Source organism: Taudactylus pleione, unplaced genomic scaffold (assembly GCF_031769625.1).
Source record: "Taudactylus pleione unplaced genomic scaffold, aTauple2 ptg000135l, whole genome shotgun sequence".
Classification (NCBI taxonomy): Eukaryota; Metazoa; Chordata; class Amphibia; order Anura; family Myobatrachidae; genus Taudactylus; species Taudactylus pleione.
Window position 1 is genome coordinate 8,111,212 of NW_028284537.1, and position 16,485 is coordinate 8,127,696.

At 45.1% G+C, this 16,485-nt stretch overlaps 1 protein-coding gene across 1 annotated transcript in view; it reads left to right on the plus strand.

Annotated features, from left to right (window-relative positions):
* LOC148522996 (cadherin-related family member 3-like) overlaps positions 1 to 16,485 on the plus strand; it is a 131,196-nt gene that overhangs the window by 111,990 nt on the left and 2,721 nt on the right. The window contains exons 15-19 of the mRNA XM_088473436.1: positions 6,692 to 6,936; positions 8,521 to 8,714; positions 8,829 to 8,848; positions 8,944 to 8,975; positions 10,823 to 10,871. Of these exons, the coding sequence (XP_088329562.1) occupies positions 6,692 to 6,936; positions 8,521 to 8,714; positions 8,829 to 8,848; positions 8,944 to 8,975; positions 10,823 to 10,871 (540 nt within the window). The remainder of the gene's footprint in view (positions 1 to 6,691; positions 6,937 to 8,520; positions 8,715 to 8,828; positions 8,849 to 8,943; positions 8,976 to 10,822; positions 10,872 to 16,485) is intronic.

Sequence of the window (16,485 nt, forward strand, 5' to 3'; positions counted from 1 at the left end):
GGTCTCAACATGTTCCAATTGATCTTTTCATTAAGTCCTGCTGGGGCAATAGTGCCCAGTTGGTGGATCCATTTAGTCTCTAAACGAAGCAGTTTGCCTGCTCTATCGCCGCCACGAAGTGATATAGGAACTTGATCAATGATCATGTGACGTAGGGAAGCAACTGAATAGTTTTGTTGTAGAAAATGTCTCGCTACCGGCTGGTCAGACGATTTTTTAATCAATGCTGCTTTAATCGAAGATCGGTGAACTGCCATTCTTTCTCTCACAGTACGTGTAGTTAGTCCCACGTAATATAGATGACATGGACATATAATTATGTAAACTACAAAAGATGATAGACAATTCAACACAAAGTTGATCTTGTAACACTTGTCATTCCGGGGGTGTTTGAAAGAATCGCCAATGATCATATGAGAACATGTGGTACAATGAAGGCATTTATAGCACCCAGGGGGCCTTTGTAGAAAACATGGCTTAGATGGTTGTTTTTGAGTCAGATTAGTGATATCAGTACGGACTACCATGTCGCGTATACTACGGCCTCTGGTATAACAAGGCATGGGTACTTTATCCTTGAAGCACGGGAGATCTTTGTCAGTCTTAACGATTGGCCACAGAGCCTTAGTGGCTCGCTGGACCACTGGACTTGTGGTCTGAAACTCCATCTTCCATGGGATCATGTTCTTTTTATCTTTAACCACTGGACATAGTAGTTGATCGCGTGGAATTTGTAAGACCTCATTTTTAGCTCTGTATAAGGACTGTAAGTTATAGCCCCTTGCTACAAATTTGTCGATGATGTGATCGATTTCGCATGCAGATTGACTCGGATCACTGGAGATACGGGCTACCCGCATCATCTGAGATTTAGGCAATCCACCTATAAGGGGTTTGGGATGGTGGCTACTGGAAAGAAGCAAAGTATTTTTATCTGTGGGTTTGTAAAAAACCCCTGTAACTATATTACCATTGACAATCGACACTTGTACATCGAGATAGTTCAACGTGGATCGGTCATATTGAAACGTGAACTTGATCGGTGAGTCTGTTGCATTCACCTGTGTCATTAATTGCAATAGAGCCTCCTCACCCCCTGTCCATAGGACAAACAGATCGTCGATGTATCGTGAATAAAGCAGAATATGATTAGATATAGATGTGTTGGAAAAAAACAACTTTTGTTCCTCCTGGAACATATATATATTTGCATAAGTCGGTGTGACGTTGCTCCCCATGGCGCAACCAGACAGTTGCTGGTAAAAAGCGCCATTGTACATGAAATAGTTCCTCGTTAAGGTCAGTTCGAGGAGTTTCATAAATAATTCAATATCAAAATCAAATGGCTGTTGTTGTAGCAAAAAGTTTTGCATAGCTGCCAGACCTCCTACATGTGGAATAGATGTGTAAAGGCTACTAATGTCCATCGTACACATGATCGTATTACTGGGTACACAGTCTATGGTTTTAAGTAGTATAAGGAAACTTGTGGTGTCTTTAATGTAAGACGGGTCTCACTGCACCATCGGTTGAAGAATAGTGTCTAAAAATTTAGAAATAGGTTGGTATATGGACCCTCTAGCCGATATGATTGGTCGACCAGGCGGACATGTAAGGTCTTTATGGATTTTGGGCACAGTGTAAATGATGGAAACAACTGGAAAATCCTCACTAAGAGCCTTTAGTAATTTTTCAGAAATAAGGCCTTCAATTCTAGCCATGGACAAAATTGAATCGAGCTCCTTCTTAAAGGGTTGAGTAGGATCATGTCTCAGACATTTATACGTGTCCCCATCAGACAGTTGTCTCTCCAGTTCATGGCGATACTGATCTAAATCTTGTATAACAATCGCTCCGCCTTTGTCGGCGGGGTGAATAATGATGTCACGGTATGAGCCCAAATCCTTGAGGGCGGATCTTTCTGCCTTAGACAAATTGGGTACCTGTCGGATAGGGGTCTGTATATATCTATGGACTGAATCATCGACAAGTCGCAAAAAGGTCCTTAATGAAGCATTCGATGATTGAGGATCGAATGTGGACTTGCTTCTTTTACTCAAAAAAGACTGATATGGTTCTATATCCGATGGTGTTAATTGCGACTGAAAATGTTCTTGAAGTCGCAGTTTCCTAGAAAAACGGTGCAGATCTATATTCCATGTGAAGTCGTTAAATACATTGGTGGGCACAAAAGTTAACCCCTTATTGAGCACCCGAGTCTCAATGGGTGACAGGGATCGTGATGAGAGATTATAGATTAGGTTTTCTTGCGGGAGTTTGGACCTCTTCGTCCTTGCATTTTGTTGGCCCCGGCGGGTGGGCGTCCTCTTGCCACGGGGTCTGTCACGACGTTGGTTGGCTCCCCTAAAGGGATTGCTTGAGGTTCCAAAGCCTCATCTGATCCCCTCGTTGTGAATTCACTATCGCTGGTGGAGGTATATACCTCCCTTGTTTTATTCTCATGTCTTTGTCGCCATCCCTGCCGGGGTCTATATGTCCCTGCTTGTGCCGATCTCGATTCAGTCCCTGTTAACCACCTATATACTTTGTTGTCCTCATAGTCATTTATGACTGTAGTGCGTTTATTCTTTTTGAACTTTGTAAGTAGCCTTTACACATCTATTCCACATGTAGGAGGTCTGGCAGCTATGCAAAACTTTTTGCTACAACAACAGCCATTTGATTTTGATATTGAACTATTTATGAAACTCCTCGAACTGACCTTAATGAGGAACTATTTCATGTACAATGGCGCTTTTTACCAGCAACTGTCTGGTTGCGCCATGGGGAGCAACGTCACACCGACTTATGCAAATATATATATGTTCCAGGAGGAACAAAAGTTGTTTTTTTCCAACACATCTATATCTAATCATATTCTGCTTTATTCACGATACATCGACGATCTGTTTGTCCTATGGACAGGGGGTGAGGAGGCTCTATTGCAATTAATGACACAGGTGAATGCAACAGACTCACCGATCAAGTTCACGTTTCAATATGACCGATCCACGTTGAACTATCTCGATGTACAAGTGTCGATTGTCAATGGTAATATAGTTACGGGGGTTTTTTACAAACCCACAGATAAAAATACTTTGCTTCTTGCCAGTAGCCACCATCCCAAACCCCTTATAGGTGGATTGCCTAAATCTCAGATGATGCGGGTAGCCCGTATCTCCAGTGATCCGAGTCAATCTGCATGCGAAATCGATCACATCATCGACAAATTTGTAGCAAGGGGCTATAACTTACAGTCCTTATACAGAGCTAAAAATGAGGTCTTACAAATTCCACGCGATCAACTACTATGTCCAGTGGTTAAAGATAAAAAGAACATGATCCCATGAAAGATGGAGTTTCAGACCACAAGTCCAGTGGTCCAGCGAGCCACTAAGGCTCTGTGGCCAATCGTTAAGACTGACAAAGATCTCCCGTGCTTCAAGGATAACGTACCCATGCCTTGTTATACCAGAGGCCGTAGTATACGCGACATGGTAGTCTGTACTGATATCACTAATCTGACTCAAAGACAACCATCTAAGCCATGTTTTCTACAAAGGCCCCCTGGGTGCTGTAAATGCCTTCATTGTACCACATGTTCTCATATGATCATTGGCGATTCTTTCAAACACCCCCAGAATGACAAGTGTTACAAGATCAACTTTGTGATGAATTGTCTATCATCTTTTGTAGTTTACATAATTGTATGTCCATGTCATCTATATTACGTGGGACTAACTACACGTACTGTGTGAGAGAGAATGGCAGTTCACCGATCTTCGATTAAAGCAGCATTGATTAAAAAATCTTCTGACCAGCCGGTAGCGAGACATTTTCTACAACAAAACCAATCAGTTGCTTCCCTACGTCACATGATCATTGATCAAGTTCCTATATCACTTCGTGGCGGCGATAGAGCAGGCAAACTGCTTCGTTTAGAGACTAAATGGATCCACCAACTGGGCACTATTGCCCCAGCAGGACATAATGAAAAGATCAATTGGAACATGTTGAGACCATAAGTCCATGACCGCTTGTTTACACACAGCTTTATCTGTGAATCGTCAAGTTCATCATTATTATGTTCATTTTTCATGTTTAATATTATGTTCACTGTCCTCCTCGTGTATCTGCAAGGTCATAGTACATTCAGCTAACCTTTCGATTTTTCATTAGATGTAGGCCTCTTTTTATCATTGTTATATATCTTTTGATGAGTGCGATTAGTATTTTCTATATATTCGATATTAACTCGATGATTTTGATTCAAGAGAACTATATCGTAATTTACTTCCATGCGTTGTTATTGCTAATGCTGGTGCTGTCTGTGCTCTGGAAATATAGCACAGAAAGCATGGTTTATTTATTCATTTAAACTGATTGTTGTTAACATTTATCTCCGTTCTGCTTTTGCAGACTGGGGAGACAGCTTTTCCGGCAACTATCGGGTTGCCATGACAACCCGTCATTGCCGTGACGTCATCTACATGGGACGTCCAGGAGCTCGTGACGCCCCCTCTCCCCGGTCTGCAGCAGAACATCGTGGCACAGCACTTACTTAAGGTAAGAGCGCGTGTGTGTGTTTGTTAATGTTTTCTTGATGTATGCCTTGATAAAAAAAGCCTGAGGGCTTTGAAACGTTGGCTAATGGTTAATCTTTGTTGGATGATTTAATACAAGACTTTTCTATGCATATCAGACTTGGAGTGCCGCAGTTTTTTGTCCATGTGTGTATATATATATATATATATATTTTTTTTTTTTCTAAACACATAACATTAATATTGATTGTTAACATGTCGGTCATCGATATATTTGCATTTCGAGGGCCAGGTGGTGGGTCCCGCTGTGCTTCCCCATCAGCAGTGATCAGCAGCCTGCAGACACTGGGGGAGGGTGCAGGGATGCAGAGGGGCTGGGAGATCCTTCTGCCATAGGTGGCTGCTGGAAGATAATCTTCCAGCAGCTATAGGTGGCTGCTGGAAAATAATCTTCCAGCAGCCACCCAGTGTGCGTTTCTGACTAGTCGCATTGTTTGCGATCATGTCAGGTAACGCACAGCCTGGCAAGTGGTTAACATATATTGTAACCTGTCACAATCGTGGGATTCAAAGACTGTGTTCCTGGACTGGGCCTTGGACCTGTATCACTTGGCGCAGACGCTCGCAGGAGGAGACGGTTTAATAAAGTTCCTCCGCATGCGAGGAAGCAGTGAACTAATAGGGAATTTGAGTACTGTTAGAAGTGGTGTAGTAGCTTGGAAGCCACTTGGAAAGACTGGATAGCCTTGTGTGGACGTTAGGAGCTGAGAAGCTACGTGGAGCGGCTGGATAGCCATGAGTAGACGTTGGTAGCTGGGTGACTATGTGGAGCGGCTGGATAGCCGTGGGTAGATGTTGGTAGCTGGGTGGCTACGCGGAGCGGCTGGATAGCCGTGGGTAGACGTTGGTAGCTGGGTGGCTATGTGGAGCGGCTGGATAGCCGTGGGTAGATGTTGGTAGCTGGGTGGCTATGTGGAGTGGCTGGATAGCCATTGGTAGACGTTGGTAGCTGGGTGGCTACGTGGAGCGGCTGGATAGCTGTGGGTAGACGTTGGTAGCTGGGTGGCTACGTGGAGCGGCTGGATAGCCATGGGTAGACGTCGGTAGCTGGGTGGCTATGTGGAGCGGCTGGATAGCCGTGGGTAGATGTTGATAGCTGGGTGGCTACGTGGAGCGGCTGGATAGCCGTGGATAGACGTTGGTAGCTGGGTGGCTACGTGAAGCGGCTGGATAGCCGTGGATAGACGTTGGTAGCTGGGTGGCTACGTGGAGCGGCTGGATAGCCGTGGGTAGACGTTGGTAGCTGGGTGGCTACGTGGAGAGGCTGGATAGCCGTGGGTAGACGTTGGTAGCTGGGTGGCTACGTGGAGCGGCTGGATAGCCGTGGGTAGACGTTGGTAGCTGGGTGGCTACGTGGAGCGACTGGATAGCCGTGGGGAGACGTCGGTAGCTGGGAAGCTACGCGGAGCGGCTGGATAGCCGTTGGGAGACTTCGGTAGCTGGGAAGCTACGTGGAGCGACTGGAGCACAGTGGGAAAGCTCACTAGGAAACTAGTTGCACTGGCAACTTGTGTCAGCATTGGGGAACCTTATGTAGTGGATGCTGGGAGCTGACAGGCTGAGAGAGAAGGAGAAGACTCCTCATTGGTGGTAGTGTGTCACATGGGCAATCCAAGATGGCCACGCCCATGGACTGGAGGACAGCGCTTCTCAGAAGAAGTCAGCAGAGACCAGCGACCAGCAGGAGCCAGCGTGGGAGCAGCAGAGCAGCGGGACCCTCCAGAGGACAGCGGAGACCGGCCAGAGAGAGAGGGAAGCAGCGCACAGCTCGGGAGCCGGAAGACAGCGCGGGTCAGCACCCGCAAAGGTAGGCGACGGGGTCTGATTCTGGGGTCTCCAGGGAGGCGTGTGACACAACCTCCACAACAAAAGATGGTCTGATAAAGGAATAACAGAAAATGAATAGTGCTTTTACTCTGAGATTTAGGAGAGTAATTGCCTTTTAATATACATATCAATATAATTTTAAGTATATAGTCTTAATAGTTGTCAGCCTTGTATTACCCAATAACGGCTACAGATCCATTATCCTGGAAACTAAACCCATGGTCTCAGGACTGATGGACATCTTTATTTTTTGTCTTCAGGAAACATTAATAACCACTTTGCTTTTGACCCCACTCACGGCTCCCACAATCCTAAACTCATCGTGAAAACCCCTTTTGATTTTGACAATGGGGCAGATAAGCAACAGTTGTACAACCTGGTGGTCCATATAATCGATGATAATGCTAAGAATGCCACGGTCAAAAATCCGCAGACAGGGACAGCGATGATAACGATAAGGGTGATACGGACCAATACACCACCCCCACCCACTACTGACTACTATGTAAGTGCTGCAGCAGACCGTATATTACTCAGGTATCCCAAACAGTTTCATGTACATTGGTCAAACCTTCTACAGAGGACAAGTGGAGGTGTGGCCCATAGCAACCAATGAGATGATAGCTACTATTTTATAGAGAACACTAGATAAATAACTATAATCTGATTGGTTGCTAAGGTCATGATCTCCATTTATCCTCTTTAGAAGGTTTAATGATTCTCCTCCAAGTTTTGCCTGGATTAAAGGAATTGATTGGAAGGATCTCAACTTGGTAACTGGTACTTCATTTGTTCTTGCCAATTAATTATCTGGTTTCCTTCTTACCTCCACTTGTCAAATATGTCCCTCACCCTTCCTCCCATTACCACATTTAACTCTCAGCATCACTCCCATTCTTGCATATGTCCCCCCCCCAATTGTCTTATTGACAATTGCAACATATACCCTCCCACTATTTTATTGCCATATATGCTCCCCCATTTTCCTTATGTGTGACTTATGTCCCAACCAGCCCCCCCCTTCCATGATTAATAGCTGCTGTGGTGTCCAGACACTTAGGGCTATGAGATGCTACAACACACTGGGGGCGGGATACATGATATGGCATTCGGGTTGCGATGCATCCCACCACTCTTCGCATGCATGCCGTCATTAATCAAGGAAAATGCAAAGGACCGCTCTCTCTGTAAGAAGGGTCCTTTGCGAATGAGGGCCTTCGGGTCTATAACCCAGAAGTACCTCTGGTGTCCCTCCCTGCGCCGCCAGTGGGGCGGCCATGAATAGAAACCCATAGGCTTCTACTGGGCAACAACATCTGAAGATGGCATTGCCCACCGCATCAAAGCCCCAGAATACATCGCATTCAGGGGTTTGACGCATATGAGAAATGCGGTCAGACCCCTGAAAACAGCATTTTCGGGGGTTTGACCGCATTTCTGACGTTAGTGCATCCTGCCCGGGGTGGGGGGAAGATGCACTAAGCTTTGGAGAGTGATAAAGTGGAGAGTGATAAAGTACTAACCAATCAGCTCCTAACTGTAATTTTTCAAACACAGACTGTAAAAGGACAGTTAGCAGCTGATTGGTTGGTACTTTATAACGCTCCACTTTATCACTCTCCAAGGCTTAGTGCATCTTAGCTGTCAATGTGTCTGATGGACGAGAACACCCTCCCATGGCAGCCTGGTTCCCTCTATTGCCCTGAGCCTCAGGCCGTAGCTTCCTCTGTCCATATTATAATCAGCCATGGGTCCTGAGTATGAAAGAGGAAGATCTGATGATTGGCCTGAGTTCCTGCAATGTTGCTGTAATGTCCCTTACTTCAATAAACCAGTCAGTAATGTATTTGAAAACCTACATCACCGGAATCCATATACACATCAAGAACCTATACTACCAATTATCCTGAGACTGTAAGTGTACAGGCCTAACTGAACACCAGAGACTCGGCTGTCCTCACCCCCTGAGCTAGTACCAGGGCTGCACCTTTCATCTACTATGAAATCAGAATGTTAGTTCATGGGGGCATATATATATGTTTCAAATCTCTGTATCTTTAGTAACTTTATTAAATCTCATTTTCAACAGAAGAGAAGAGGACTAACAATAGTAGACAAAGAAGTCAACACATATGACTCTTCTGCCTGGTATGTTCCCTTCCTCCTCACCCTACTGGGTTTGTTCCTTACCGCTCTGATTGGCTGGTCATGCCACCTGATATGGAAATACACCAATATAAAAAAACTGTGCCAGGGAGCTAGAAACAGGATGGCCAAAAAGAGGTGAGACCCAAGTATGAGTGTCTAATAAGTGTGTATGTGTGTGTGTTATATATGTGTATATAATATATATAAAGAAATTGAGTGACAAGTACTTTTCCTCCTCTGTATTGATAGAGTGAAGACTTACAAGGCAGGTAAGAAAGAGCACGCTCCTCTTTCTGAATCAGACATGTAGTCACTGCCGTCTATAGTCCTCTAATAATTATTTTTCTTCTGTTACACCGATAAGGAACTAAGAAGGAGAAGGTGGAAGTGATAACGGTGAGTCACCCTTAGATGTTTGTAATGTTACTTATTGTAGAAAACTATTTTAGTTATTATTACAGTGCTCCTCTCAATGTGAAATACGGCTTAGAAACGGGTTGGGTATGGGATCCCAGGGGTCAGAGTCCAGACGCAGGCATCCCAACAGGGTTAGGATACCGACACCTGTCGACAAGTATCCTAACCCTACCACTACCCCTAAACCTAACCCTCTGTCCCCGAAGCCTAAACATAACCCTACCCCACCTGCAGCCTAAACCTAACCTCCCCCACCTGCAGCAGTAACCTAACCCTCCCCCTCTAGAGCCTAACCCTCCCCCTTACTCCACTACTTACCATCAAGATACTGGTGCCGGGATTCTGATTGGTGTCGGGATTCTGGCGCCAGCTTTCTGGGTTCCGGGATTTAAACTATATCCCTTAGAAACAGTGTTACAACATTTTTTTCTACCTTCAAATATCAAATAATAGGCAACGAAACTTCACAGAGCCACTTGGAGCTATACAGAATTCTCTGAAGTTAAACCACTTCTAGTGCACCATGTACAGTATAGGCAGCCTGTAATAACCCTAGGTCCCATCACTCATATATGACCAGATAATCAATAAGCAAATAACAAAAAGGTAGGGGCATAGCAATGGCGCCCACACTCAAATCTACAGTAAGTGTATATAGATCAAATAATCACATAAAATACATGTATCAAATGGTATGCCATATAGTAACTAGATTATCCTGAGTAGGGAATTATTTTTAAACAGAGTAAATCTAAAGAAATGAACAGTTCTTAATGTGTACAGATAAAATTACCCATATACAAAGGGAAATGAAATAAACAATCACAATAATAGTTACCCTAAAGGCATCTGGATAAATAACATAAAAGTGGTAGGAAGAAAAAAACATACCAAATAGGTGTGCACTGGGACCCCCTGACCATCTGACCTTGGGAATTTCCCGAAATCAAATCAAGAGGTTGGGTAAAAATGCATATGATTCGTCCTCCGGTAGTGCTATGTACCACCATCACCTCCAACGCCTTTCGTCCTAATAGTGTATCTTTTTCAAGGCATGGTGGTCAGCGGTAAAGAGGAGCTTATATACCAATGGTGGGAGTGGGTTCCTGTTTCATCTGCTCAGACAAAAAGTGAATTGAGTGTACTAAATTGCTTATAATTTACACATCATTGGCGGCTTGGTAGGTAGGGGTTAATATATAAAAGCCATTGCTTGTTGAACCTAAACGTAACAAAGTTATCAGGTAGTTATGTTGACAGGGTTAAATGGTTGACGCAATTAAAAGGTCAACATTTAACATGTCGACACAAGGATTTTTTTATATTTTAACCAAACTCTAAACCTAACCCCTAACTGTAAGCCTAACCCTAAAAATCATGAAAAAATCATGTCGACCATTTAACCCTGTCGACCTAAATACATGTCTACGGAATGATGGTGAACCTAATAACTTTTTCACTGTCAACTTTCAGAATGTGTGGACCTTCTGAATGTTGAACTTTTTTATTATTGTAAACCTTTTAACCGGAAACAATAGAAATACTGTAGCTACTAAACAATCTCCATTGGTGCTTCCACATGTCCTGGATCCCCTGCTAAGATTTTGCGCCGAGTCGGTCGATAGCTATTTAGTTATAACACTGTTTGAAGCTTTGACTTTGCACATGGGATGCCTGCTTGCTACTGTACTTACGTCATGGGGTGGTAACATTGCTGAGCAGGCTACTGTGGCTTCTCTTCTCTCAAGGAAGGCTTGGTATAGGTGAGCAACACAGTCAAGCATTTTGTACAGGTGTATCATATATTATTTAATTTATTTTTCTAGGAAACAACAACATATGGAACAGTTTTTGACGGCGAGGCTGTGGATCCAGGTAAATCTTTTATTGGCTTTTTTTTTTTTACTTGAGAGATGACATCATGGTTTTGGAATGACATGTTCAACAAATGCGTGATGTCCTGGTGGTTACACAGTTTTGGTCATATACTGTAGAGTCTGATGCTGAGGGTTATATTTACTAAAGTGCAGGTTTTTAGAAGTGGAGATGTTGCCAATAGCAACCAATCAGATTCTACTTATCATTTATATAGCACCTTCTAGAAGATAATAGCTAGAATCTGATTGGTTGCTATGGGCAACATCTCCACTTCTAAAAACCCAGCACTTTAGTAAATATACCCCTGAGTGAAATGCAAAATGTTGCACCCAGAAGAAGAGTATTATGGGCCTGATTCATTACCGATCGCAACTGCGATTACGCATGCAATCGTGCGTTCTGCGCATGCGTATGGATCGCAGTGTGCATGCGTGAAGACTTCACTGCGATGGGACTGCAATCGCAGTGACTACGCGAACCCATCATAGAGTGATTGACAGGAATTGAGCATTTGTGGGTGGTGACGGGGGGTCGGCGAAATGCAGGTTTGTCAGCGCGTTTGAACACCGTTACAGGGGCGTGCATAAATTAGCCACTATGATGCCATATGCAGCTTGGGCTTTTTCTGCACGCGATGAGGTTACCAATTCCTGAGTAAGGTCAGAGCTTGTGCAAGTATGGATGAGGCTGCGATGGTACTCGATGTTGCCGATGATTTCACAGATTTGCAAAGTATTATGGATGTGTGTAAGGTAAAGTGGGCATCCTAATGTTAGGCTGCGACAACATAGCGACTGGAATCATTCGCATATTTTTGCAGTGAGACTGCGTGCGTAATCGCGATCCGTAATGAATCAGTCCCTATATGCTGAGTTCCAGCTGTAATTAAATGGTTGCAAATTTATGACAGTATGAAATCACAGCGGGCCCCATTCAATTGTTGCGAGGGCAGCGATAATTACTAAGCGTCCAGTTTTGCAATTCAATTGTTCTGGCCGCTCATTAATTAATGCCCTCTTCATGCCCTATTAGACATGGTTTAGCTGTGTAAAACAGCTAAACCCGTCTAAAGTCCAGGTTGACCACGGGTTTTTCGCACAATAGTGCTCACACCCTCCTGAGGGTGCGAGCAGAAATGTAGGTGTCAGCAGCTATCCCGATCGGACGGAGCAACGATTTAATTGCTCCGTCGGCCGCCGGCTAAACAATTGAAACACCCTGCCCCCCCGCAGACCCTTACTGTGAATGCGCCCACACTGCACTCGTTTTCCTTACGTCTAACAAACACTTTCCCCTTCAGCATCATTTGTAATGGTAAAACCTCCCCCATGCAGCAAAAACAAGGCTATGCAAGAAAAGCAAAAAAATAATAATTTTTTAAAAATACACATACAAATGCTCACAAAATGCAAATAGCAAGTTTTAAGAAAGTACGTATGTGCAGATGCTAATTCCTCAGGCCGATCCTGAAATGGGCTTTTCTGGGCAGCAAAGCTGCCGGTGATCTGTCTCGTGGAAGTGTACTATTCTGAGTCACACGTACATCAAAGGGAAGCTTGTTTATGAAAGATCGATAGCTCCCAGAATAAAGCTTTGCACGTGCCAACAACAGTGGGCGGTGTAGCTTCCCACTTAAAGCCATATGGATCCTAGTATTAGCCCTATGGATACTAACATTAGCATAAAGTAGTAAATCAGGCAAACACAGCCACTCTGCGTCCGTCTCAGAATCAAGACCATACTGTGCTGTAAAGATGAAGGGAGCACCAAAGGGATGAGGATGAAGATCACCAATATCCGATATATGCACCAGCCGCCAATCACACCACACTGTGCCGTAAAGATGAAGGGAGCACCAATATCCGATACATGCACAAGCTGCTAATCACCCCAAACTGTGCTGTAAAGATAAAGGGAGCACCAGCTGCCAATCACCCCACACTGTGCCGTAAAGATGAAGGGACCACCAATATCCAATATATGCACCAGCTTCTAATCACCCCACACTGTGCCGTAAAGATGAAGGGAGCACCAATATCTGATACATGTACCAGCTGCCAATCACCCCACACTGTGCCGTAAAGATGAAGGGAGCACCAATATCCGTTATATACACACCAGCCACCAATCACCCCACACTGTGCCGTAAAGATGAAGAGAGCACCAATATCCGATATATGTACCAGCCGCCAATCACCCCACACTGTGCCGTAGAGATGAAGTGAGCACCAATATCTGATACATGTGCCGTAAAGATGAAGGGACCACCAATATCCGATATATGTACCAGCTGCCAATCACCCCACACTGTGCCGTAAAGATGAAGGGACCACCAATATCCAATATATGCACCAGCTTCTAATCACCCCACACTGTGCCGTAAAGATGAAGGGAGCACCTATATCCTATATATACACCAGCTGCTAACCACCCCACACTGTGCCGTAAGGGAGCACCAATATCTGATACATGTACCAGCTGCCAATCACCCCACACTGTTCCATAAAGATGAAGGGAGCACCAATATCTGATACATGTACCAGCTGCTAATCACCCCACACTGTGCTGTAAAGATGAAGGGAGCACCAATATCCGATATATGTACAAGCCGCCAATCACCGCACACTGTGCCATAATGATGAAGGGAGCACCAATATCTGATACATGTACCAGCCGCCAATCACCCCACACTGTGCCGTAAAGATGAAGGGAGCACCAATATGCGATATATGTACCAGCCGCCAATCACCCCACACTGTGCCGTAGAGATGAAGTGAGCACTAATATCCGATATATGCACCAGCCGCCAATCACCCCACACTGTGCCGTAAAGATGAAGGGAGCACCAATATGCGATATATGTACCAGCCGCCAATCACCCCACACTGTGCCGTAGAGATGAAGGGAGCACCAATATCCGATATAAACACTAGCTGCTAATCACCCCACACTGTGCCGTAAAGATGAAGGGAGCACCAATATCCTATATATACACCAGCAGCTAATCACCCCACACTGTGCTGTAAAGATGAAGGGAGCATCAATATCTGATACATGTACCAGCTACTAATCACCCCACACTGTGCCGTAAAGATGAAGGGAGCATCAATATCCTATATACAGTATGCACCAGCTGCCAATCACCCCACACTGTGCTGTGAAGATGAAGGGAGCACCAATATCCGATATATACACCAGCCGCTAATTACCACACACTGGACCTCATTCAGAGTCGGTCGTACGCCACCGATGTGCGCTAAACTGCGCATGCGTAAAATTCGCAATGCGCGTGCGCAAACTAGCTATTATGATCAGAAATTGCTCTCTCCTTCAACTTGGCCAGGTCGTTAGTTTGAGTGACAGGATGAGGCGTTTGTGGGTGGTAACAGGGGGAGGTGCTTGTGAACGGGGGAGTGGAGATCCGAACGCAGGCGTGCCTGACTATGCAAACGGCGTTTTATGGGAGTGCATAATTAACTAAGTAGTGTCATGGCACATGTGACATGGGAGGTTTTTAAACTGACTTGATCGTTTGGCTTAAGAGAGGTTGTGGTCAACCTTAAGGTTAATGACCAGCTCTGATGGTTCCCGATGGTCTCGATTAATCCTTATATGCCCGGAGATGACGTGTAATGGGAACGAGAAGGGGGCGTATTTTTAGTCTTACGGCCGCATCCTCCCCTCGCTCGTCCAGCTAATGATAACATCTTAACGACGCAACTTGTGAGCGCTTCATTTGCATATCCGGCCCCTTTTACCTTAGGGCCGTGCAGCCGCAACGACCGACTCTGAATAAGGTCCACTGTGCCATAGAGATGAAGGGAGCACCAATATCTGATACATGTACCAGCCGCCAATCGCCCCACACTGTGCCGTAAAGATGAAGGGAGCACCAATATGCGATATATGTACCAGCCGCCAATCACCCCACACTGTGCCGTAGAGATGAAGGGAGCACCAATATCCGATATATGCACCAGTCGCCAATCACCCCACACTGTACTGTAAAGATGAAGGGAGCTCCAATATCTGATATATGTACCTGCCGCCAATCACCTCACACTGTGCCATAAAGATGAAGTGAGCACCAATATCTGATACATGTACCAGCTACTAATCACCCCACACTGTGCCGTAGAGATGAAGTGAGCACTAATATCCGATATATGTACCAGCTGCTAATCACCCCACACTGTGCCGTAAAGATGAAGGGAGCATCAATATCTTATATACAGTATGCACCAGCCACCAATCACCCCACACTGTGCTGTAAAGATGAAGGGAGCACCAATATCCGATATATACACCAGCCGCTAATTACCACACACTGTGCCGTAGAGATGAAGGGAGCACTAATATCTGATACATGTACCATCCGCCAATCACCCCACACTGTGCTGTAAAGATGAAGGGAGCACCAATATCCGATATATGCACTAGCTGCTAACCACCCCACACTGTGCTGTAAAGATGAAGGGAGCACCAATATCCGATATATGTACCAGCTGCTAATCACCCCATACTGTGCCGTAAAGATGAAGTGAGCATCAATATCTTATATACAGTATGCACCAGCCACCAATCACCCCACACTGTGCTGTAAAGATGAAGGGAGCACCAATATCTGATACATGTACCAGCTGCTAATTACCACACACTGTGCCGTAGAGATGAAGGGAGCACCAATATCTGATACATGTACCATCCGCCAATCACCCCACACTGTGCTATAAAGATGAAGGGAGCACCAATATCCAATATTTACACCAGCTACTAATCACCACACACTGTGCCGTAAAGATGAAGGGAGCACCAATATCCGATATATACAGCAGCCGCTAATTACCACACACTGGACCTCATTCAGAGTCGGTCGTACGCCACCGATGTTCGCTAAACTGCGTATGCGTAAAATTCGCAATGCGCGTGCGCAAACTAGCTATTATGATCAGAAATTGCTCTCTCCTTCAACTTGGCCAGGTCGTTAGTTTGAGTGACAGGATGTGGCGTTTGTGGGTGGTAACAGGGGGAGGTGCCTGTGAACGGGGGAGTGGAGATCCGAACGCAGGCGTGCCTGACTATGCAAACGGCATTTTATGGGAGTGCATAATTAACTAAGTAGTGTCATGGCACATGTGACATGGGAGGTTTTTAAACTGACTTGATCGTTTGGCTTAAGAGAGGGTATGGACAACCTTAAGGTCTACGACAAGCTCTGATGGTTCCCGATGGTCTCGATTAATCCTTATATGCCCGGAGATGACGTGTAATGGGAACGAGAAGGGGGCGTATTTTTAGTCTTACGGCCGCATCCTCCCCTCGCTCGTCCAGCTAACGATCCCATCTTAACGACGCAACTTGTAAGCGCTTCATTTGCATATCCGGCCCCTTTTACCTTAGGGCCGTGCGGCCGCAACGACCGACTCTGAATGAAGTCCACTGTGCCATAGAGATGAAGGGAGCACCAATATCCGATATATGCACCAGCCGCCAATCACCCCACACTATGCCATAAAGATGAAGGGAGCAATAATATCTGATACATGTACCAGCCGCCAATCACCCCATACTGTGCCGTAAAGATGAAGGGAGCACCAATATCCGATATATG